This window comes from Thermobia domestica, chromosome 10, assembly GCF_964235325.1.
Source record: "Thermobia domestica chromosome 10, izTheDome1.hap1.1, whole genome shotgun sequence".
Lineage (NCBI taxonomy): Eukaryota > Metazoa > Arthropoda > Insecta > Zygentoma > Lepismatidae > Thermobia > Thermobia domestica.
In genome coordinates this window covers 113,072,249-113,098,398 of record NC_137463.1, presented here as the reverse complement: position 1 = coordinate 113,098,398, position 26,150 = coordinate 113,072,249, and the positions used below count along the sequence as shown (strand labels likewise).

The 26,150-nt window shown below is 36.0% G+C and overlaps 2 protein-coding genes across 2 annotated transcripts in view; both read right to left on the bottom strand.

Moving 5' to 3' along the window:
- The window catches only part of LOC145662059 (uncharacterized), a 71,333-nt gene extending 69,092 nt beyond the window's left edge, over positions 1–2,241 (bottom strand). The window contains exon 1 of the mRNA XM_081727391.1: positions 2,161–2,241. The gene's annotated coding sequence lies outside the window, so the exon portion shown is untranslated. The remainder of the gene's footprint in view (positions 1–2,160) is intronic.
- A 9,228-nt stretch (positions 2,242–11,469) lies between these two features.
- Positions 11,470–12,678, bottom strand: LOC145661585 (zinc finger MYM-type protein 1-like). The gene has a single exon (XM_081726904.1). It carries the CDS (start codon positions 12,676–12,678, stop codon positions 11,470–11,472), a length of 1,209 nt encoding a protein of 402 aa, XP_081583030.1.
- Positions 12,679–26,150: the final 13,472 nt, after the last annotated feature.

The window sequence follows — 26,150 nt, the reverse complement described above, 5'->3', positions numbered from 1 at the left end:
AGAACTGTTCCTTTTTATGCGTTTCAATACACTGCGGGTGAAAAGTGACAATGCACAAATACTGATATCTCACTCGGAATTATCGGAGATATAACTTCTGGGGAAACATTACTAACTGCTCACTTTCTAAAACTTTCACTGCTTTTGCAGGGGCTTAGACAAGGCTTTTTGAGAGCATAATTTGCAGAAAAGTAGTGATTTCGTGGGGCAGGAGCTCTGGATTTCCAAGGCCTGCATTCTGTGTATGTCCATGCTGCTCTGAATTGTCCTCTTCAAATGTAAGACGTAAAATGTAATTAAGAAACGTATAACATAGGATACAATATTTATAGAAAATATGTTATTATAAAAAAGAAATGCAGTAGAAAATAATTATAAAACATAATGTTGAAGGACAAGCTTTTTTTAAACAATCATACTTGAATGTAAAATATGCTTTTATAACAATTTTCCATTTATGCAAGGCTACAAACAAGTGAGGAGTGGCATCTGGTAGATACTATTCATCTCTTCGAATCAGAAAACTATGAATTTGACACCAATATTTTTATTTTTTTTTACTTATAACCCCTTTCTCTCCCTGGGATAGTTTCAGTGTCTTAGCTCCCACAGTAGATTGTTGTGATGGTAATTTATGCGTATAGTAAATTCGTTTAAAAATCCTGCAAGAGTCAATGTTGCACTGCACGTTTCTTTCAGAGTCAAACTCTCTCTCTCTCTCTCTCTCTCTCTCTCTCTCTCTCTATATATATATATATATATATATATATATATATATATATATATATATATATATATATATATATATATATATACACATTACAGTAAGAACTGAATTTTGTATTAACGCCTGACTGTCGTCGTTGTGCAAATATTCATGATGATATGCCGTAGGGAAATGAGTTGCATTAAGGTTGTAAGATTTAATATCAAGTTTGAAACATCGCAAGTTAAAGAAACTCATGTAATAACAAATATCATATTTGAAAATAATTTCTAATTAAACTAGCTGTGACTACATTACTTCAAAATTGAACTTGTGGAATGCACAATATGACCGTAGCTCAAAGAAAATTATCAAAAGAATGCTCTTGATTCGAAGCTCGGACCATATACGTAGGAGTAACTTACATTAACCATTCACCTGACAGACAATGACGCACAGGGTTTGGCAGTACTTTATCAGATGGTTCTATCAAATGTAACCTAATTAACACAATAGTAACAAATTTTACCGCCCTAAAAAGTGTTCTGAACAAGGAGAACTTCATTATGCCTGGAGCAATATTAATTTGTCTGCAATCTATTCGTCTTGTCTTGATCTCTCTGATTACCATTCGTTACTAAACTTGAATTAAACAAGGTGCAGGTTCTCAGTGGAAATGTATTCACCTCTAGCGCGTGGTTCCCCTGGTTCGATTACAACTCACGCCAAGGAGGCTTTGTGATGGACGGATACCGCGTACTTGAGTGCTGTCGGGATTTTCTTGCTTTCTTTCAATTTCTTCATTCTGCTACCTTTTTCTGGAGAAATTAAGAATATTTTCAGCGCTGCGTCATAATATACGCTGTTTCTTTTCACTAACTCTATTTTATTGTTTTAAAAGATTTCAAATATATATATACGTAATAATAAAAGTTCAACCATGCTTTAATATGTTATAATGAAAGATCAATCGACATGAGTGTTTTATTGAATGTGAATTCATTCTGGTGTGTGTTTTCTTTATTAGCAAGTTATCCAAATCTATGTTATCCAAAACTATTATTGTTATTTGTTTGCAATGCAAGTATAAATATAAAAATTATGTAATCAAGGTGCTTACTATTAGAAACATGGTCAGTTGATAGTCTCAAGTAATTTCTTAGAAAATATATAACCTTCCACATTTTCTTATTAGTCATGTTGGTATAATATTTTAGTGACATAAAGTACATGACCATCTAATTTCAAACAATATATACACAATTGTTCTGGAAATAAGAAGAATCAACCAATTTTCGATTGATAACGACATGCCAAGCAAAGAATATGTGGTGATTGAAATATAGTTACGTGCTGAATTGGGTGTTGTGGTGCTTTGTAATGAGTTGTGAAATTTGAGTTGAAAATCTCTCACAAGAGCACGAGAAAATGATAAATAATATATTGAAACTTACAAGACACGAAGTTCAGCATTACATTTGTGTACGTAAAAATTTCCTCAAAGGAAACAGTTCTGTCACACAAACACAGAATTGAGAAAAAACTACTTTTATTTTTCGGAATTTTATTTCTTCCTTTCCCTTGGTTTCCTTTAAAATAAGCTGTAAGAACAATGTGCTATACAAAAGAACATAAATAATCGCATTTGAAAGCAAGATAATATTCTTTTTTAGGTGGAGAGACGCGAGTTGTTTTATGAACACCTACATAAAAGTGATCGAAGTATTCAAGTAAAATGGCATCGAAAGTGAAGTTTATAGTTCTTAACGTATATTTTATTTTGTGCGATTTCTATATTTTCCTTGAAGATTTGTTTTCTTTACGTTTTTGGACGTGTTAGTTGTTAGTGTAATCTGCAATGAATTTCACATCGCGTATTATTTTATGAAGAAAACTATAATTTTTGTATTAAAAGAAAAAAGTCCAGCAAATATTTCTGTAACACTTCCCAACCTTTTTTAATGACTACATTCTTGATGTATTTATAAACTGATTGGCGCTACATGAATAGGATATCGAAGGGTTCGTATTAAGATTTGTTTTATGTTAATAAATAACTTTTGAGCAGGAAAGTAAACTATTAAACATTGTTCATCATGTTTATTCTCACTTTTATTCCTCATGATGTTATATATTTATTTATGAATGTAAAACTCAAACCATTTTGAACTCAAAGATGTGAATCGTTTAGGAGAAAGTTGTCAATTTGTTTATGGTTAGTATTGTAGTAAACGAAATAGTCAATTTAATTATTTATTGCAGCGAACATGCTTTGTAAGTTTGTAGATCTTGACGTTAAATCCGTCAACGCTTTGATTTTATCCTTGCAGTGAACCATTCACTTACGTTTTAATTGCGATTTTCAAATACTAATTCCTGTAACTGAAAACGTTACTGAAATTTCTGGCGAAATCAAGTAAAGCGTCTTCCCTCTTCACGTTTATCACAGAAGACGACAGTTTTAGGGCTCATATTCATTGTTATACAAGCACTGCAGAGTGAAAATTAAGTATTAATGGTTAGATTGCTTTAATGCATGTTCTTAACGCATAAGATACTACTTTGAGCTTACCTAATTCTACATGTTTGGACTATCCATATTTATATTGTCATAGATAACCCACTACTATTCCGTTACATCACAGTAAACAGTATTTTTCTTCAGTATTTTTACTTACCTTGAATAGTAAACATGGTGTTAATTTTGCCTCTTTTTAGCAATTCACATTCTCATACATGCTTGCTTAGCAAATTTAAATATATAATTCATTAGAATCATACGAGAGAAAAGAGTTATAAGAATTTTTGGAGCAAATTGGATTCCTTCAAGTACAAGTATCTTTCTTCAAATGTTCATTCAACCTTCATGGATATTAAATTGAACAATAAATTACTTTAGTTGAGACACAGGTAGAAAGAACACTTTTTAGATGCTGATTTTCCACCTGTTGCCCAGTTCATTATTAAGTAATTTCATTGTTGCTACACATACTAACACACAGAAACAAACAATTTAGCAACTTAGCAAATTAGTATACACACATTATTTGAAAACGTAGAATACCTCTTCTTATTTAGTGATAGAAACTAAGAACGCTACAATGTCTAAAATATCGAAATATGGCATCTGCGTGGATGCTTCGATAACAGTAATAACTCAATTGAGACGGAGAATATAATGTACGTCCATTTTCGTGATATAATGTATTTGGAGTAAATAGCAACAAAATTGCAACGAATTGAAAATTCGACATTTTTTTTCAAAGGATTAATTCCAAATGTTCTTAGAAAAGCATCAAATACAATTATAGAGACGGTTTCAAAAGAGATAAAAATAATGATATTTCTTACATTAATGTGAAACCACAAAACGTTCCAGAAACATGACCAACACGTGTAGAATTGAATACACTCCTTAAAATGTCGTATTTGTAGAGAACTTTCCTTTGCTTCCACATCATAGAAATAGCTTTACATAATTCTAATTACAAAAAAGTTCTCGTCATTGCATAATTTTATGTAGTATTTCCACCTTTGCCACTGTTTTTCATATCTGCGGACCACTTTGAGACACCATATTTCTGTAGAGGAATTATGATTTTTAATTCTATTCAAAACCATTTATGTAGTACTTCCACAAGTAGACTTCCGAGTTGAAACTTTTTCATATAAGTCATTTTTTAACGTCTTGCAATTTCGTGTTCTATTTATTAGAAATATATCATATTAAAGCCATAGTAATATACAGTAAGGTACTTTCAGTATATAATTAGCCGTCCGCATCATTTACATTCTTACTAATTTGGATTCCTCCAAAATTTGTATTTTTGTTATACTGCAGCGTTTTTAGTGTGCAATACTAGACAATATCTCATACTATCATCAGTTACCCTGTTCGTTGAATTGAAAGAGAAAATAGTAACATGTTCCGCTAGTAAGTCACTTTTTACTATTACTAAAGCGCTTTCTATATCGGTTATTTGCGATAATTTTTATATATATCTTCCCTCATATCCCATATTGCGTGTTTGAATGTAGATTCAAAGAGTATCACACTGTCACTGTTCACCATACGAATCCCGAAAACTATGGATTTTACAAATATCGATCCTTTTCGGTGATTCTTTTATTTCTCCCTTCTCAACTCCCTCATTTTGCAGATCAAAGCATTGGACGTGTCATTGTTTGTCTCAGAAACACTGAAAACTGTGGATTGAACACTGATATTGAAAATTTCGATCATTTTCATATAACTTCTGTATCTCAAGTTGAGGTGCTGAATTTGGACGTAAACGGGATCGGAAGTGTCACTGTTGAACTCAGCGACTTCGAAAATTGTGGATTCGACACTAATATTGCGCATTTTAGACCATTTACATATGCAGAATGCTTCCGTGATGCTTTGCAAAACTAAGAGGGATGAAAGATGATGCCAAAAGAAGCAATTTAAGGATACAAACGTGTGACCAGAAATACGCCATTTTCGATATAGACGTCGCCGACAATTTGTACCAACGGTACAAAAATGGACATAACTTGAGAAGGAAATGTCGGATTAAAGTCTGGTCAAAGACAGTGTGCATTATTTATACCTGCAGATTTCATTAATGTTCTAATAGATTCAAAGCAGTGGCGGCGCCAGTGTAGTCCCCAAAGAAATATAAAATATTTCGAACATCTGCAACAAACGTAACACAAGAAATTGGTTAATGTGTTCTTTACAGAAGTTTCGTATAAGCATGATCTCATTAGCTTAATTATGAGCTGCACAAACTAGTATGTTGTGAAAAAAAGAGGTGCGTACGTAATGGTGACTGTACACGTGGGAAAGATGAAGAGGAAGCTTGAATTACCATGAAAGAGGGAATCCGAGATGAGAAACAGTACAATAATAACACGGAAGGAGTGTGAAAGAAAGCCGTAGCAGGACGCCCCGCGCAGACGAACAAAAATGATTCTAAGAACCTGCTTCGGTGTAGGACGTCATACGTGTGCAGGGAAAGTAAATCGACACAAGAAAGAAAGATGACTGTAAAATCCGTTTGGTATCGTACAGAAAGAGGGCGAATACGTTTGATACACTGCAAAGAACAAAGCCATTTGACACAGCTCGTAAGACAAAGCCAAATAATTTGTACCGTGTTAAACATCGTAAATGTACTATACGTATAACCTACAGACTGCACTTACTATGTGTAGTTTCACAGTAGATGTTCAAAATGATGTCCCCTGCCGTCGTACATGCATAACAGCATCGGAGAAAGCTTTGTCGTACACGCGCAAATATCTGTGGAGTGGTTTCGTAACCTTTCCAAAATGGTTAAATATAATTGTAGCAACAACATTCTTCCTTTAACGAAATATATATACAATCATTCAAGATGCAATAATTCTGAACCTGAAATCTCAGAAACGTCTTTAGCCGGTGTTATATTCATATATCCTGACGTTTTATTAGTCATATGAAGCCACCAAGTTTGCTTATAAAATATATTCGTAATAATTTCTAAGGATAAGATCCATCAGGAAATTGAAATATAATAATCTAACTAATACTTAGTCCATATGCCCATTAATTATAAGGTACCCTCAACCTAACTAACTCTATCAAACTGCACTTACAAACAAAAGAAAAAAGGTTCAAATATATATTTTGATTAAAGATAGCTCATTAATCAATGTATGTATGGTCTAATACAAACCTACGTTTTCTATTTTTCGAAATGCACCATATAACAAAGTTGAAGCCGTTGACGAGCTCTGAGGGTTTTACGATGTGGAGCAATAGATAAACTTGTGATAGTGAAAGATATCGGTGTGCAATGTGAACGTGAAGCTTGGGAAAAGAAAGCGATGAAATCCGTCTTCAAATCGGTTCGAAAATAGTGCTAAAATTACCAAAAACTGATTTGGTTTTTAGAACAGAAGCAAACATATGCATCATGCATCATTCAACAATGAATACTAAATTAACGGTCGATTTTTTGAAACATTGCCATCGTAAGTTAATTAAAATGTATATAATTGAAACAAATTTATGTATTAAACTAAATTAATGGAATCATCAAGTGACGGATGTGCTTCGCAAGCTGGAAAGACGCCAGCTTTTACAAACAGTGATTCAGTGTCGAGTGCTAGCAATGGTAGCTATTTCTTTGATGCTTCTAAAAGTGCTAATATATTGCCTTCTCCTCATTGCGGAGAACATTATGTGAGTGCCAGAGGTTTAGCTATACATGTTGGTAAGAAACATCGGGTTGCGTGTGATGATGATGTTCGCTCTGATGTCACCTTTAATGCCTGCCTTCAGAGTAAAACTGCAAATGCTGCCGACACTAACAGCAGTATCAACACGAAAAATTTGACGATTTCTAACCTGGGCAAGATATTACTGTCACTAAGGTGCTCGACACATATATTAAGACGTGTTCCAAGAGGTGCTCGTTCAACGGTGGCTGACGCACTCGCAGAGGTGTTAAACCATATAACAATTTCAAATGATACAAAAGACTGGATCAACCTTTGCCTATTTCCATTTGTTGCTTTAAGTGCTCCCAAACAATCAGATAAAGTTAAGAATCTAACTACTTGGGTGAAGCAGCGAGTTCGCCTCTGGAGTAATATTGGCCATGACGCCTTAACCTGGCCTTCAACTAAGATGAACAAATCTCGATTAAACCACAAATTTTCTAATTTGAAGGTTGTAGAGAATAAACTTGCCGATGGTGACATCCGTGGAGCAGCACGTCTTTTAATTTCTGATGATACGGTTGCTGCTCCGGATACCTCTGTATTGGAGACCCTGTTGGAAAACATCCTGCCCGCCCTGGCAATTTCATTGTGCCGGATTTTCCTGATGGTCAACACACTTTTCATGGAGTTTCCACTATGGAGGTTCAAAAAGCAATTAACTCCTTTCTGTCAGGCAGCGCAGGAGGTCTAGATGGGCTTCGTCCTTCAAATCTTAAATAACTTCTTTCTTGTCAAATACTGGAATCGAAGGAAAAACTCCTAAAATCCTTATGTGACCTATTTAATTTAATAATTTCTGGAAAAGTACCAACGGAAGTTCGATCACTGTTCTTCGGTGCCAAACTTACAGCGCTAAGAAAAAAGGATGGTGGTATTCGGCCCATAGAGGTTGGGAATGTTTGACGCAGAATATCGGCAAAAATTGTATGCTTTAGAATACGTGAGCCAGTTAAGAACTTTTTATCCCCCCATCAGCTTGGTGTTTGTGTTCCTAATGGTGCCGAGGCAGCTGTTCACGCAGCCCGAGTTCATTTCTCTTCTACTCACAGTGCTACTAAGGCGATTGTAAAATTGGATTTTCGTAACACATTTAATGACCTTCGCCGGGATACTATGCTTGCCGCAGGGATGAATAATTTTCCTTCAATTTATCCATATGTTTATCAATGTTATGCTCAACCAAGTGATCTGTTTTTCAACGGAAACACTATTTCTTCTCAGAGAGGTGTACAACAAGGTGATCCCTTGGGCCCAGCACTTTTCGCTATAACCATTCACTCTTTAGTTAAATCACTGGATACCGAATTAAACATTTGGTTCTTAGACGATGGAACAATTGGTGGTGAACCCGAGATAGTTCTTTCATCTTTAATAGAAATAAATAAGAAGGCATCATTTCTTGGCTTGCATCTTAACTTTTCTAAATGCGAGGTGAGTTGTCTTGGAACAGATGAAACCGCATCGACGAAATCTTTAGAAGATTTAATGAGGCTGCACCAGGCATACGCCCTCTAACAATCCAGAATGCTTGTCTTCTAGGTGCTGCTCTCACGTCGAAAGCACTCACTAACGTGCTATTGAATAAAATATCTACTTTAGAATTGTTCTTGTCTCGACTTCCCTCAATTTCAGCCCATTCAGCATTTTTCCTTTTACGAGCATATCCTCGCCTAACCTATTTTTTACGATGCTTTCCATCTTGGCATGAGAGTTCTTTGCTAGAAAAATATGATACTGTCCTGAAAACTGGCCTTGAATCAATTCTGAACTGCTCCTTAAATGACAACTCTTTCACACAAGCATGTTTACCTGTTGGTTTGGGCGGTCTTGGTATTCGACGAGCTGTGGATATGGCGATTCCTACATTCTTAGCGTCATACCATGGATCTCTGCGTTTAATCGAAGCTTTCCTTCCACAGGGTTATTGTTTGGACCCAAATGGTTCAGTTCAAGAAGGCTCTAATAAATGGGCAAACTTAGCAGATACAAGCCTTCCGGAGATTAACAAAAAGTGTTATCAGTCATCTTGGTATACACCAATTGCATGTCAAGTACATAATCATTTGTTATAATCTGTTGTTGTTCCGGAAGATAAAGCCAGGCTTCTTGCTGCCTCGTCTCCCGAAGCAGGTGCATGGTTGATGGCGATACCTTCTCCGCCTTTAGGCCTTCATTTATCACATGAAAGCTTTCGAATTGCTGCAGCCTTACGTTTAGGCTTAGCAGTTTGTAAGCCTCATCGCTGTCCAGCTTGTGGGGATGAGGCTAACCAACGTGGGCTGCATGGCCTTTCATGCATGAAGAGCGCTGGTAGATTCGCCCGACATTCCTCTGTAAATGATATAATACTACGAGCCCTCAACACAACTGGATTTCCTTCAATATGGAACCTTCTGGTTGCTGTCGTTCGGATGGAAAGCGACCGGATGGGATGACACTGGTTCCATGGATGAGAGGTAAATGTTTATTGTGGGAGTTCACATGCGCTGATACATACGATCATTCAAGTCTCCCTCTGTCAGTATTGAATGCTGGAGCTATGCTAATCGCAGAGAAGCTGAAAAGCAAAGAAAATACAACAACCTTCTCGAAAAGTTTGTTTTCACTCCAATCGCTATTGAAACAAGTGGTGCTAGGGGTGCAAGGAATTTTGAATTCATTAGGGAGGTAGCAAGACGCATTTCTTGTGTTTCCGGCCAAATTTGCTCCACATCTTATCTAATACAGCGCATATCCGTTTCTATCCAATATGGTACCGTCTCGTCGGTCCTGGGCACCTTACCACCTGGCAAGGAACTGGATGAAGTGTTTATACTCTGAGGGACTATAGTTTTTCTTTTGACGTTATAATTACATAATTATTTCTGATTTAATATTTCTTGTTTCCGACCATCAATTGACATTAATATGTTCTTTTACTTTCAAATACTATATTAACAGTGTATTTTTTGCAATTTATGTCAAATGTTTAAAGCCAAGATTTTAACAATAGTTGTTGGTGTAATGAAGAAGGACAGAGTTGAATATCACATTGATATACTAGAATGTTACAGTTTTGTATATCATAGACAAGAGAAAATTTGCTCCATTCATTCTTATTACCAATCGCCGAATACACCGCACTAGATGTTGCATTTTGTAATGTTACTTCATTAAGTTCACTACCCTACCGATAGATGGCACTATGTATTTGAAAGTTCATCAAAGCAGTCTATCGAAGGAGACATCATGTGGTGAAACTAATAACTAGTTAAACTCGCGATATCACTACATTTTAATAATGACAAGCCTTACTTTTTTTTTTTTTTTTTTTTTTTTTTTGCAATGTTCCGATTCAGTTCGGATGAAGTCACTGCCAGCGGGGATGGGTGACAGGAGGTCTTCTCGCTATCTATAGGAGTTTGGTAGACAAGTTTTTTTTCAAGTAGCCCCACAAGCAGTGGCGAAGGGTGATGATTTCATCAGGGTAGGCCCGTAATAATAATAATAATAATAATAATAATAATAATAATCATAATAATAATAATAATAGTAATAATAATAATAATAATAATAATAATAATAATAATAATAATAATAATAATAATAATCTTACCTGGATTATTTATATCTTCTTATAAATTAATTCCAAGCGCCTGTTTTTCTTCTCGGCAAACACGTCTATTATTTTCTCCTTAAAAGCTGGCTAATGTCCTTAACAGCTTCTTTTCTATAGCGATGGAAGCCAACCCACTAAGTCTATCGTTTTTCATTGTATTCCTCAGGAATGTTTTAATTCTCTTGAGGGCACTCATGCTTCTCTCACATGATGCTGTGGTGACTGGAATGCTCAAGCTCAAATGTAACAAACGAAGACATTCCGTATACATTTCTTGCAGGCCATTTGATATAATATACTGAAGTAGATTAAGAGGTTTGAGGTATTTATTTTCGTCGGAGTAGATGACTGTCAGCTCATTCCGCAGCTGCTCTGCGTCAAAGAAGGGATAGAGTTTAAGAAGATTATGTAGTTTCTTCCGAGGAAAATCACTTTTGTAAGCCTTAAACTGTTCACAATCAAGCAGTTCTACAAACTCTAAAGAGGACAAATCACGAAAACGCATTTCCATCTGAACCGCAAGCGGGTCACAAAATTTCATACGAGAGTACTTTTAAGGTTTGCTTTTCCTTGTCGCCGAACTGCAACGAACTGATATCTTCACTTTCCATAATGCATTAATGCACAGTCTCTTCCGAACACAGTTTTTTTTAATGCAGACAATGTTTGCATGACTTCTTTGCAGCACAGTGTGATATCGGAAGAACACCTTTTTTGCAAAATAAGAAACAGATTTTCCGTAAACACAAATATTTTGCTATACAAACACAACAAAAAGACAAGTTCACATGAATTTAAGCGTAACTGTAGACCACTGGCAGCGCTTATTGAATCCGAATCCCAATTTTCGTAATCAGATTCGCGAATGTGAGTCATGGCTCATTTTAATTCGCTGTAATGAGATTTAATTGTTTCAACTGCGCGCGAGTGATAATTCCACCGTGTGGAATTGTGGGTGGGGAAGATGGAAACCCTGTTCTCTTAATAGCTCAATTCTCTTGGTTGATCTTGAGAAAAACGAATGGAAAGCAGTCAAGTCACAAACAAACATTTTTACACGTTTTATGGTCTTTGCACCGTGTAGTAACACCAAATTCAACCTTGAGCGTAACAGTGTATAAACAATGCATACGGACATTCTTTTTTCACATAATACTGCACACCTCCTTTCGAAGAAGCCATTACAGACGCACCGTCGTACGTTTGACACACAAGTTTTTTTTTCTGCATTGAGTTCCTTCAGAACACGGAGAATGACTTCTGACATTCCTTGTGCAGTCTTATTACGTGACACATCGAAGAACCCTACAAACCTCTCTTGTATTTGATCATTCAAACAATATCGCATGATCACACTCATTTGCGCTCTACAAGAAACATCTGTTGTTTCATCTACTTGCACTGAAACAAACTCTGCGCGTAAAATTTCATCTTTAATTATATCATTCAAAACACACGACACACATTCAATCAAATCATTTTGTATATCACTTGATGTTCCTTTAAAAACAGAGTCAGACTCTAAATGCTCTCTCATAAGTTGCTCTTTTTGTGCTAAAAATTCCAACAACTCCAAATAAATCCCCTTGTTATCAGATGCAACGTTCTCAACATGACCTCTAAAAGATAATTCCTGCTTACCGAGAAAACAAGCAACTTGAATTAAACGGCCTAAAATTCTTCTATTAGTAGCGACTTTTTCATTATGTTTTAGTATCTGAAGGCGAATAGCTTCGGACACAGTACACTCAATTCTTTGCGTTCGGCCTAGTAAATAAAAGCTTTCACTGTTCTTTATGTGTTTTTCAGACCCTTGATGTTTCGTTGCTTTACGTGCGAAATTTTTCAAGGAGATAATTCCTTCTTTTGTCCATTCTGCTTCACCACCGAACATAAGACAATGAAAACAATACATTCTATTGTTGTATCCAGTCAGCCACTTATATTTTTCATACCAATGCATGCAGAATTTTCTTACCTTCTTACCGTCTGTTTGTTCTATTTTCAATATTGGCGTTGGTCTTCGTTCTTTAATAATACACTTATTTTCATAAGAACACTGAGATAGGGGATTTTTTAATAAGAAATCTATTAGATTCATATTCTCCGACCACTCAGGCATTTTTCTCGTTCACTTTTACAAATGTAATAAATAAACACAATAAAAAGCCACTGACAAAAACAAAAACACTCACACTTCCACTCAATTGTAATACACACCATGTGCTCTTGCTCTCGAATCGAAGTCGAAGACAGTCGAAAGAGCACTCTGGTGGACACATACGTAAAACGAAAGTCGACAAGTGCTGAGGCCGGTCTCCTTTGCAGGTTATCTTCTGCTTCTGCTGCGTTCGCCTCGGTTGCCACTTGCAGGTTATCAGCAGCACGTTTTCTCGCGCGTTTTCCTCAGCAGCTGAGACACTGCTTGCGGAGCCTCAAATCAGTGTTGCTAACCACGATTTCTTTATCTTACAATAAAATATTTTTCGTCAACTTATATTATCTAACATTCTGTGAAAAGAAATAAGAATAAATTATGAATTGTAATTTCTGAAAGTAAATGGGTAGGCCGGGCCTCAGGGCCTCTTACCACCCTTCGCCACTGCCCACAAGAAGAAATCAGGTCGGGTGAGGTCCGTCGAACAAGCGGACCACTCAACGGGACCTTTTGCCCGATCCGCCATTCTGGGAATATTTCATCGAGATAAGCACGAGCAATAGAAGGAAAGTGGGCTGGCGCTAAGTCATGCTGGAATAACATCTGCTGTCGGACAACAAGCGGGACAGTTTCTAATAGTTCCGGAAGCGTATGCTGCAGAAACACCACATACCTTGGTTCAGTTAAGCGTGGAGGAAAGAGATGTGGGCCTAGTAAGCAGTCACCAACGTTGTCTGCTCACATGTTCTCGGCAAATTTCTCTTCATTTCTCCGTACAATTGTTGCGTGAGTGTTTTCGGCTGCCCATGCGTGACAATTACTACTATCAAAAACACCGCCTCTGGTAAAACAGGCTTCATCAATGAAAAATACCAAGGCATGAAACTGAGGATCGGCCACACAGCGCTGCAGAAGCTTTTCACAAAATACGACACGGGAGTCGAAATCAGCTGCACACAACATTTGTACTCTCTGTAGATGGTAGGGAAGCAATTCCTATTCATGTAGTACCTTCCACACTCTACTGTGTGCTACACCCATATCATGTGTTTTGGCCCGAGTGTTTGTTGAAAATTGCTCCTCCACACGTGCAAGCAACTCTTCTTTGAAGACAGGAGACTTGGTAGTTCTGTGTCCCCCGTAGTCGTGAAATTGTGGACGCAGCTGTCCCGTTTCTCGAAAACGCTGGAAAACGCGCGAGAACATGGAACGCATGCGATGTCTCCTTTGCGGAAATCGTGTATGGTATAACCTCTGCGCTTCACGAATGTTTCCATTCTCCATTCCATACGTAAAAGTCATATCTGCGAGCTCATCATACGCGAACTTCATTGCACTGAAAAGATAATTTATACAAACTACAACCGGACGAACACGACACCAGTCTATCAACACTAACCAACTCCAAAAACGCTTTATGAACTGCATTTGACGAAGCACCTAAGAGGCAACTGACATCTGATGCGGTAGATGCGAGAATCTTTCCAACTGTAGTAGGGAGGGCGTGCTTAGGTACATTAGTGCTATTGTTGGTGTCGCCTGGCAAGCCGTCTACGGGTCTTTTACTTACTCTACCTACGTTGGTCTTGGTCTTGCCGTCTGTAACTTTTGTAATGCATGAACATAATTTCAAGTAGATCAATATGCAGCTAACCAGAATCATTTGTGTTCGTCTGCGCGGAGAGTTGGAGTAGGTCAGTGGCCTTTGGTCACGTAAGACAGTTTGAGCGTAAATCAGTGGGTTGTGAGTCATTTCGATGACCCACGAAAACTTAACTCGTTCTATGACCCACGAATAACAACAGACTAACACTAACCAAAGAAATGGCGAAACCTAAAATGACCCATGACTCACCACGACAGCGTCCCAGACGTGCAATATTAAATTCTTGGATCAGACCGGGTCAGTCTGTTTATATGGCATGGTGGATCAGAGTGGATTGTGGGTCACGGTATGTTGTGTCTTCGTGGGTCGTGGGTCACGTTTTTGCTGACCCACTTCATATCATCTATTTACTACTGTCCTTCTATGGCTTTATTTAAGATTTCTAACGTGTAATTACTGTACTGTCGCATGTGCTAGTAGTAGTTCCTCACCTCGGATTCCCTCTTTTGTGGTGGTCCTCCCTCCCTCTCCATCTTTCCCACGTGCACAGTCACCATCACGTACGCACCTCTTTCTTTCATAGCATATTGCTGTGTGCAGCTCATAATTAAGCTAGTGGCATCATGACTATCCGAAACATCTGTAATGAATACATTTGCTAATTTCTCATCGCATGTTTGTTGATGTTCGAAATATCCTATATTTCTTTGGGGGCCACTCTTGCGTTGCCCCTGCTTTCAATCCATTCCGACATTAATGAAATCTGCAGATAAAAATAATAATGCACACTGCCTTTGACTTGACTTTAAACTTACATTTCATTTTAAAGTTTATATATATATATATGTATATATTTATTCCCTTCCTCCTACCCAAGCTGCGGGGATGAATTTAGATTTACACAGCATCGGAAGTAACACTGTTCATTTCGGCGAACCCGAAAACTATAAACTCGCCACTAATATAGTTAAATTTCACTAAGTTGCATCATCAACTTAAAATAACAAGAGTCATCCCAGGCTCAAACCTCATTTATGTTGAAAATTTGATCGAGATCTTTCGGGTGCTTCAAGAGTTATTAAGTAACAAATGTACTTACTTTTATTTTTATTTATATTAATTTTTGTATACCTTCCCCTCCTCTTACTCCTCTACGGTGCTCCGTCAAAGTAAAATGATAAAGAACATCGTAGGCACAAACCTCATCTATGTGGAAAATTTGATCGAGATTAATCACTTGGTTCAAGAGTTATTTAGTTTTATTTATTTTTTATAACTCTTCTACTCCCCTGCCCCTAAATTCTAACGTGAAAGTGAAATGATAAAAACATTCCCAGGGCCGAACCTCATCAATGTTGAAAATATGATACAAGACTAGGTCACAAATATAGTCACTTTCAATTTTATAATATAGATTGTTCGATTATGTTAAATATGTCGTTTTTAAATTTTTAATTTTAGTGTCATTTGCGAAAACGTTACTTTATATTGGGATGCTGACATCTTTGGTTATTAGAGAATGTTGCAGACAATGTCCACGTTATCAGAGATTTATTTGCTCTGGCTCGTCTTCTATCTCTTTCTCTCTACTCCCTGTGGCTTAGCAACCACAAACTTCACTTACGTTCTCGAAAGAATCAACTCTGATTGATTTCTAAACTAACAGCCCCTGTTTAAATCTATCTAATCAATATTGTCATACAAGAATAGCGAAAGTATAAACTAACTATGTAAAATTCTGGCCAGAGAAGTCCAAGTAACGAAAAGGGCGATCATGTACTTGGAATGGGAGCAAACGCCAGAAACAAATTGAAATGTACAGAAGGTTTTGAGTGAAGTTGTTCAAAACGGTGGAGATTTACCCAGAAAAATTGATTTTCGTATTTCAGAGACCTTATAATGAGAAAATCATAGAGATAAAGCACCTAGCAACAGTATGGTTAAAGCCGTAGTTCATATATAGAAGAAAAAAACTCATGGGAAAAGCTTACCGAGAACTGTGATTAAAGGATGAGGGAATATCGGAGTTGTACGAAATTGTGACTGAGATGGAGACTATGATAGTAAACGAAGCGACGAAAAACTTACTTTCGGGGAACCGCGACTGAAGGGAGGACTTTATGATGGGATAGCCTATAAAAACTTAAGAGGTAAGCTCAGTTTCGGAAAATTCTGAGTGAAGTACAGACTTTACGACAGGAAAAATCTAAAAGCTTACTTACAAAGAACCATAGTTAAAGTAGAAACTTTACGATAGATAAAGCTTAGGAAAAAGTTTCCTGTCAGGGGAACAAACCGGAAATCTTGACTACATAAGGTTTGTGTATTTAGGCAAATTATAGGATTCATTTATTTAGGATTCACCTTTAAAATAAAAGTAATATGGTAATTAAAATACTTATACTGAATTATTTATGCTACCCAAAATTTGTAATAGGTAATTTCAAAAATTAGATTAAAATTTAATGCAGGAGACAAATTAGTTTATTTTAATGTTTCTTTCATGTTGGGTATAGTTCGTAAAAAGAGAAAATGAGCTTTTATTTAATTTGCATCGATATGAGTGATGGAACATGAGAGGGAATTTTAGATTGAAACATACAACTTTACAAGAGGTGAATATATTACATTTTAGGAGAGACGGGCCTTCGCGTTTGGATTTCAAACACATGAACACATGAACGAAAACGAGAACTGAACTCGTATCTCGCGTTAAGAACTCACGTCAAGTGCAACTTAAAACTTTAGAAGAAAAGGGATAATCCGAGAAAACTGAGGCAAGCAATGATGCTTAATCATTTAATGAAACTTCCAGTGAACCCTTAATAAAATAAAAATCTGTTCAAATAAAGGTTAGGAATTTTATATGATGCATAACACATATGGATATTTGCTAGTTTTAATTTATGGTACTGGTCATAATTTCTTGTATGAAGATTTTGATCATAAACGGGAGGGAGAAACTTAATTTCAGACTTGTATACTAGCTATTATTTTTCTTACTGTGGACACATGAAAAATGAATTTGTGAAAGGTACTACCATGAGCAAAATAAATGACGCGTCTCTTTATTTTGAAGTTTTTTGAAAATATCTCCGTTTTCTTTATATGTTCGAAATCTCGGAAGGTTTCCCCAGCAGGACAGGTTAATAACAAACTCGTTTTTAATATTTGTGTTAGATATTAGCTTAAAATAAAGAAATTAGAAGCAAAAAACATTAAATCGACAGAAATCTCGAGAATTACCAACTCTGCTAAAGTGGGAAATTTTCAAGAACGCGAGGGAATTCTGCAGTTCAACACGAAGCAGCGACATCTATGTCAGTGAGAGAAGCGTGGATTAGATCTACAAACGAAAATTTTAACGAAATATTTCTAGTATGTCTTATTATATGCATTATCAGCGAACTCCAAATATATGAATCTATGCTAAGTATTAACGTATAGATAGAGCAAATAGTGGAAATTACCTATGGAAAAAGACGAATTGTTAGCCCAATCGTAATTAAAAATCGTCTTTACTGTAGAACAGGTTCAGCTTACGTAAGAAAGCAAATAGCTCAGTTAGATAAAGCAAAGAGTTTGTATACCGAAGGTAGACAGTTCGAATCCCGTGAAGGACTGTTGTCATTTTTATCACTAAGGTTATTTTACTTATTTTTTATTTGGGAAAGAATCAAATTGTAACATATGTGTAAAACTCATGACGATACCAAAAAAAAAAGAGAGAGAGAAAATATCGTCGCATTTGCATTAGTGTCTCAAATTTTTGTTTGCAAACAGATTCGTAATTATTTCCCCTGTGCTCACTGATGCATAACGAATGTTTTCCAGTAAATGTTAATTCTAATTTGGAGAATTTTATAGTTTCACAATTTCTCACTACATAGTCTTCTATCTACGTGTTTGGATATTTTGATAACAGATTTCCCTATTAAATGTTTAATTTTCTCTATAAATATTTGCCTTAAATTGAAATTGTTTTGAATTTACTACATAAGCAAAGTTGCCCGAAGGAGGAGAGCTCAAGTAATAGATATTCTACCTAAAAGCAACCTATTGTAGAATGATGATGCTTCTTACCTTCAGCACATAATCTTAACGTTAGAGAGTCAGAGAGAGAAAAATCCTGTTTTTCCTCCCCTATGACCACTCATCTTAAAGCTCTACCTATAATGATTCGTGTCACATAATTTCGGCTCTCCAAAGACATTCATATTTATTATTATTATTATTATTATTATTATTATTATTATTATTATTATTATTATTATTATTATTATTATTATTATTATTATTCCTGAATATGCCACCATTACATAATGTTGTAACTTTAGACATCTTAGTTTATAGTGATTTCTTTAGTAATAATTTGAGCAACCACGTCACAAAATTTAAAATGTATGAGAGGGCCCGACGTTTTATTTCCCCTCCTCTCTTTTCAGCACCCTCCAACACAAGGTATATAATTTCTGAGAAGCAGGGCAGACAAAATGAATAAGAAATATATTTAGAGCATCCTTTCCTCCTTCGTGAATGTAATATCACGTAGCATTTTTTATTCTACTGAAGACGACCCTAGGCCGTTATGGTTAGGTAACAAAAGAAATACCTAATATATTTATAGCGCCCCTTAACTGTAATATTACCTCTTCTTTATTTGTTCGAGGCTTCCCTACACAACCAAGGGTGACAAAAAGAATAGGAAAAGTGTCTAAAGATTACAAAAGACTTTATAGTTTGTCAGAAACAAGGCAGTATATACACAACATTGCTTTCGTTAACAAGTGTTTCACCCTTGAGTCGCTTATTAGGCAGAAAATTAGGCAGAATAACTTTTGCCGATCATTGTTCTAGAGGGATTTGTCCAGGATGGTTTGGTGTCGAGCTAATAACGATGAGTATGTTTATTTACATCACTGTTAAAGAAATAGCAAACTTTCTTAAAGGAACTTACTTAGGAAACAGATCTTCCTTCTACTTAGCCAGAGCCCACTCTGAAAAATTGCAACTGGCGTTCTGAGTGAAAGTTCTATGGGACTATTAGAAAAATATATTCCCGTTTCCACGCTGATGGTAGAATTTCTTAAACCGTTATTGAATTACGTTCGAAGGGTAGGCGTAAATAGCGCCCCCGCAACAATGTGGCGTGGGGACCGCACAAGCTGCAAGGCCAAAAAGTATACAGAAAGTACGCAGGGGCGGAGCAGGCCAAATTTTCACACGGGCAAAGTGACTTTTTGGCGCCCTTCCCCTAGTAGTAGCCTATATTTTACATTTTATCATAGTGTTTTTAATAGTTTAAACCAGGAGCGTCATTTCAGATTTTGCTTTGGGGGGGGGCAAGACCTCTTGATATAAGTAAAATTTCGCGTTTTACTACTATTCTAATGATAAAATCTATATACATCTCAAACTCCCTCCTGCCCTCCCTAAATGACGCCCCTGTTTTAAACCCATTTTCAAAAAGAAATCCTTACCTAGGAAAACTTCACAAAGAATATGGCCCGCTATAAACAATACCAACTCCACCCCCCCTGGTCTAGTGGCTAGCACGCCTGCCTTCTGTGGTACCGGGTCCAATTCCCGGTGGATTACTGTTGAACGATAAAAGTGGTTCGGATTCCACTATAATTAGTATCCACATCTTCCTTGCCCATTAAGGCATAACCGTGGAACGCTAAACTCAAGCAAACAAACAAACAATACTTAATTCCCGGCACTCTTTATTCTACATGCCATCTCTCAATTTTTCGATACAGCCCCCTTAGTACTATGAAACTCTCTTCTTCCATAGTGAAATGGAAAAAGATAATATAATTGCCACTACTTTACAAGAATATAAACCAAAAACGTGAGTAGAAAGCACATTATAAAATTTACTTTTTGAGGCTCGTTTTGGTGCCCCTCTTTCTCTGGCGCCCCGGGCAGTCGCCCGGCCCTTAGTCCGCCCTTGAAAGTACGGACGCATAACTAAGGACTGCGGAGGAGAGGTTAACCTTCATTTTATGCCACTGGTTTGACGTGTTTGAAATGTTCAGTAAGTGATCGGTTAGTGAAATAATTTCGACAGTTACTGATGTTTAAAGTTTAGCTAAGACAAAGCTACCTAATCAAATACATTTGATATCGGGATGTCACAATTTGATTTTTCCTCACACAAAAAAGATAAAAACAATAGTAATAAAAACCCTTACTCGTAGTGGGCTCCTAACTAACTAACAACCTAATTCTAACAGACTAGTTGCTCTGACCAACTGAGTTTCGATTTCTTACGCGAAAGAAGTCTGTTATATTAAGAGGCATGCTTTTCATTATCAAAACTGTTCGAAGTAATACGAACATGGCTTAAGAACAGAGACGGAACTGAATTACCACTCGATTGACCTTGAGGGCAAATCACCAAAGCGTAGCTATAAACGTAAGTTTAGCATGCATTTCTCTGGAGTTGTGTTCAGTATTCCTATCTGCCAGTCATGCTTGTTCGTAGGAGTAATATGTTACAAACCTGACCTTTCGATACAGCACAATAGCAAAAGAATAAAAGGGAAGGAATTCTTGCCCTTGTGAACGTTGGATACCACCATGTGCAATAAAACTGTCGCGTCTCCTTGAAGTGATATTTTATCGAAAATAATTCGTTTTCCTTTATATAGTCTATCCGAAGTTTTTGAGGGTTTCAAAATGAGGAAATTTTACTGACAAACAAGGACGCATTTAGGGGTGGGTCCAGGGGGTCCGTACCCCCTCTGAAACCCCAACTTTTCTGTAAATTTAGCCTAATTTTGGGGATTATCTTTTAAAATTTTATTATAATTTATCCTAATATTGAAGTCGGACCCCTCCCGAAATAAATTACTGCATACGTGTCTCTGACAATTTTCAATATATTCGTTAAATAATAAAGTAAAATAATTAAATTAGGAGCAAAAAGCTTTAATAATAATAATAATAATAATAATAATAATAATAATAATAATAATAATTAAAGCGAGCTTAACGAGTTTCAACCGTACGACTCAACCAACGTTTGGGTGCCTGTTCGTTCCTCTCATAAAAGACATTTCATTTTAATGAAACTAGTAAGTGCCTTTTTTAGCTCTGCGGAGTAACTATTGCTTGGAATATGAATCTGCAAAACATAAGAGGTAAAATTAACCAAATGGTGCAAGTTTCCACTTATATATATAAAACAATTTTGCAATATCAACTACGTGAATCTTGTCCCATAAAAAAGCCGAAACCCCTACACCGAAGAGCCCTCCGAGATTTGATCATTGCCCACACGGACTGAAATTGTCATTTGAAGCCAAGACTTTAATATGAAGCCAATAATTTCTTTAACATAGACGGAAAATTCGGAAGTTATAAGCATTTTCATATTTTTGCCTTTTCCCATAAGGGAGCCGTAGCCCCCTATACTGAAGAGCCCCCCCCGCGGAGATTTGATCATTGTCCACTCGGACTGAATTTGTCATTTGGAACCAACACTTTAATACGAAGCAAAATATTTCTTTAAAATAGACGAAAAATTCGAAAGTTATAAACATGTTAATAATTTTGCCTTTTCTCATAAAGGGGCCGTATTAGCCTACACTGAAGAGCCCCACGAGATTTGATCATTGACCACTTGGACTGAAATTCTCATTTGAAACCAAAACTTTAATATGAAGCCAAAAATTAAACTTTTACATCAATTTAAACTGACTGGGTTCCGGTTCCCCCCACTATTGTTTAGTTTAGTTAAGTGGTAATTTGTGACAGCTTCACATCATCAAAAGAATGTTTCACTTCCCCTCCCCTCCCCCAGGAGTTCGTGCTGGATCCACCACTGGAATCAATAGACACTCTTCCTATTCTTTTTGTCACCCTTGATTGTGTAGGGGCTCCCTCGTACAAATAAAGAAGCGGTAATATTACAATCAAGGGGCGCTATATATTAGGTATTTTTTTAGTTACCTACCCCTAACCGCAAAGGGCCATCTTTCGTAGAATAAAAAATATTACGTGATATTCCAATCATGAAAGGGGAGAGGATGCTGTAAATATATTTCTTATTCATTTTGTCTGTCCTGCTTATCAAAAATTACTTTCTGTTGGAAGGGTACTGAAATGAGAGGGGCAAAATAAAAAGTCGTACCCTCTCCTACATGGTTGCTCAAATAAGTACTAAAGAAAGCATTTTAAACTAAGGAAACTAAGATATCCTTACATTATGTAAGGATGGCATATTCAGGATTATTATTATTATTATTATTATTATTATTATTATTATTATTATTATTATTATTATTATTATTTGAATGTTTTTGGAGCACCGAAATTTTGTGAGACGAACAATGATATGTAGAGGTTTAAGATGGGTGGTCATAGAGGAGGAAAAACAGGATTTTTCTCTCTCTGACTCTCTAACGTAAAGATTATGTGCTGAAGGTAAGAAGCATCATCATTCTACAATAGGTTGCTTTTACGTAGAATATCAATTACTTGAGTTCTCCTCCTTGGGTCTACTTACCTTATGTAGTAAATTCAAAACAATTTCAATTCAATACAAATACATTGTAAAACTTTTCCGTAATTAAACATCTAGGGCAGTGGTGTCCAATTATAATAAGCCTGAGGGCCATAACTGTCTTTACTAGTAAGGCGGAGGGCCGCAGCTAATAATAATAATAATAATAATAATAATTATTATTATTATTATTATTATTATTATTATTATTATTACACTACAAAAAAATATAAAAAATATATTTGAAATTTAACATTCCTATTCAATGTGACTAATGAGGGTGACTAGCAGCGTTTAGAAGGGCTGGGGTATCTACATCCATTCCTCTTGTAAAAGATGTAACCCGCAGATGTAAGAGAGAAGAATCTCCAAGGCAGCTTCTGGAGCGATTCTTTGCAATTTTCATGGTGGAAAATGCACTTTCGCACAGATAAGTACTACCAAACAGTGACACTATTTTCCAACACAACACACAAAAGCTAGGGAAACGTTTGTTAGAAAGTAGTCTGAAAAATCTACTCCTTTCTTTGTTCTTGTCTGAAACAATGGGTCACACTGAAAGTCACAAAGTTCGAGCTGTAAGTTTGGAGCTTGTTCTTCGATGTTTATTGTCAATGCATTAGTAAATAATGCTATGCCGTTTTTTTAATTTGTCAAAATCTGAGAATCTCGCATTAAATCCATTCATGATACTCTCGATGTTTCTACACAACTCAGAAAAATTAAACGCTTCCTTTTCAAAATCTAATGTCAGACGATTGCAGCTTGGATAGTATGCTAAATTGTGTTTATCACAAGAAGTGGTGTATTTCTTGCGCGCTATGGCTTCTAGGCAAAGTTCGAGGAAGAAAGGGTCTGATTTAAAAAGCTAGATTAAATATAAATTCGTTCATTGAAGTAATCGTCCCTTTCAGCAACGGTTACATTACTGACTCCAGTGTTGTCTTGGATGCCTGCTCCTTTTTGTTGTATAGAAGCGCTAAATGGATGCCTTATTCCGAAAGAAGAGTGGAAACATTAAATGAATGAATGAATATAAATTAAAATATTTCAGTTATAACAATCGTAAATCATGAAAGCTTTGTGGGCCGCAGGAAATGGTTTGGCGGGCCGCCATTTGGCAGCCCTGATCTAGGGAAAATTAAACATTTAATAGGGACATCTGTTATCAAAATATCCAAACACGTAGATAGAAGACTATCTAGTGAGAAATATTGTGAAACTTTATAAAATTCTCCAAATTAGAATTAACATTTACTGGGAAACATTCGTTATGCGCCAGCGAGCATATGGTGAGCAGTGAGCACAGGGGAAATAATTACGAAACTGTTTGTAAACAAAATTAGGGACGCTAATGCAAGTGCGACAACGGCATTTTTTCTTTTTTTGGTATCGTCATGAGTTTTACACATACGTTACAATTTGATTCTTTCCCACATAAAAAAATAAATAAAATAACCGTAGTGTAGTGATAAAAATGCCAACGACATTTCCATGGGATCGAACCCGCTACCTTCAGCATACAGACTCGTTGCTTTAACTCACTGAGCTATTTGCTTTTTACGTGAAGTGGGCCTGTTCCGGTAAAGACGATATTTCATTACGATCGTCCTACCAATTCGTCCTTTTCCATAGATAATTTCCACTATTTGCTCTATCTATACGTTAATACTTAGCATAGATTCATATATTTGGAGTTTGCAGATAATGCATATAATAAGACATACTAGAAATATTCGTTAAAAGTTTAGTTTGTAGATTTAATCCACATTTCTCTCAATGACATAGATGTCGCTGCTTCGTGTTGAAATGCAGAATTCCCTCGTGTTCTTGAAAATTTCCCACTTTAGCAGAGTTGGTAATTCTCGAGATTTCTGTCGATTTAATGTTTTTTGCTTCTAATTTCTTTATTTTAAGCTAATATCTAACACAAATATTAAAAACGGGTTTTTTATTAACCTGTCCTGCTGGGGAAACCTTCCGAAATTTCGAACATGTAAAGAAAACGGAGATATTTTCAAAAAAATTTCAAAATAAAGAGACGCGTCATTTATTTTGCTCATGGTAGTACCTTTAAAAAATACTGCTCTTGAAACAAGGTTTGAATTTTGTTTTAAACGTTTATCCTAATAATGTGGAAATTTTCGAAAATTACGATTAGGATACTAGTAAAGGTAGAAGTTGCTTTTTCACTTGTATGTTATCAGATTATTTTGAATAGTTAGGAAAATTAGGGTTAGGATAGATATCGTTAAAATAGTAATAATGAGGCAAAGTAAGGTTGGGACTTGGATATTACATAGGGTAGGAATTCAGGAGAGTTTGGTAATATGCTTAATTTAAAAGAATGATATCTTAGATAGTATGTCTTTACTGTAGAAATTTACTCTAGAATATCTTAGTTAAAAAAAAAAAATATGGAAGGAAAGACATGAGTTGAACATGTTTCAGAGTACTGGTTCTACATGAGACGTGAAATCAGAACCACTGTAATGAGTGTTTGTTTTAAGCCTGTTTTAATGAAAATCGAAACCTAGACTGCCGAATAACAGGTGCATTTGCTAGCCATATACTCATGAAGAAGATAAGGGAAAAAGGAGACTCTGATTGTATATTAGGTAGTATATGGATATTTTATTTTTTTTTTTATTTCGACAATGGTGCAAGTTTAAGAGTAGAAACCACCCTTTGCACGTTAGGGGTAGTCTCCAAGCATAGACAGAAAACAATTATTTAATATAGAAGAAAACATACTACCAGGGTGGTTTTAGGATAGTTGATTCAAAATCTGACGACAAAATTACAAAATTCAAAATGGTCGATCAAATATACTGATGACAATTACAAATTGTCTTCTGGTTTGAAATTCTCTGCACTTAGCTAAGAATAATTATAGTTGGCAGCTGTTACTACGAGAAGGTAGCAGACCGATTTGAAATCCCTTTCTATTGATTTGAAACACCTTTATTTTAACGGAATGCTTGATTAAAGTGAATGTCTGCACCTCTCCATATTGGGGTGCTTATGTTTAGTGAGTCCCCTCGCCTCTCAACGATGTCCGAACTTCACATATTCTCAATTGTTATAATTATTAATTTATATAGGAAACGCTTCACAGTAATGATATTTCGTAAGAAAAAAAACATTGATGTATGATGCATAAACATTGTTTACGCTAAGCTTACCTTATTACAGAAATAACTGAGACAAATCGCAAAATGCAGCACAATCTTCTTCCAAATAACTGTTTCTGTGTCACGCATATCTAATAAGATTTGCAAATCTGGGAGAATAAAACTGATTATGAATCAGCGATTT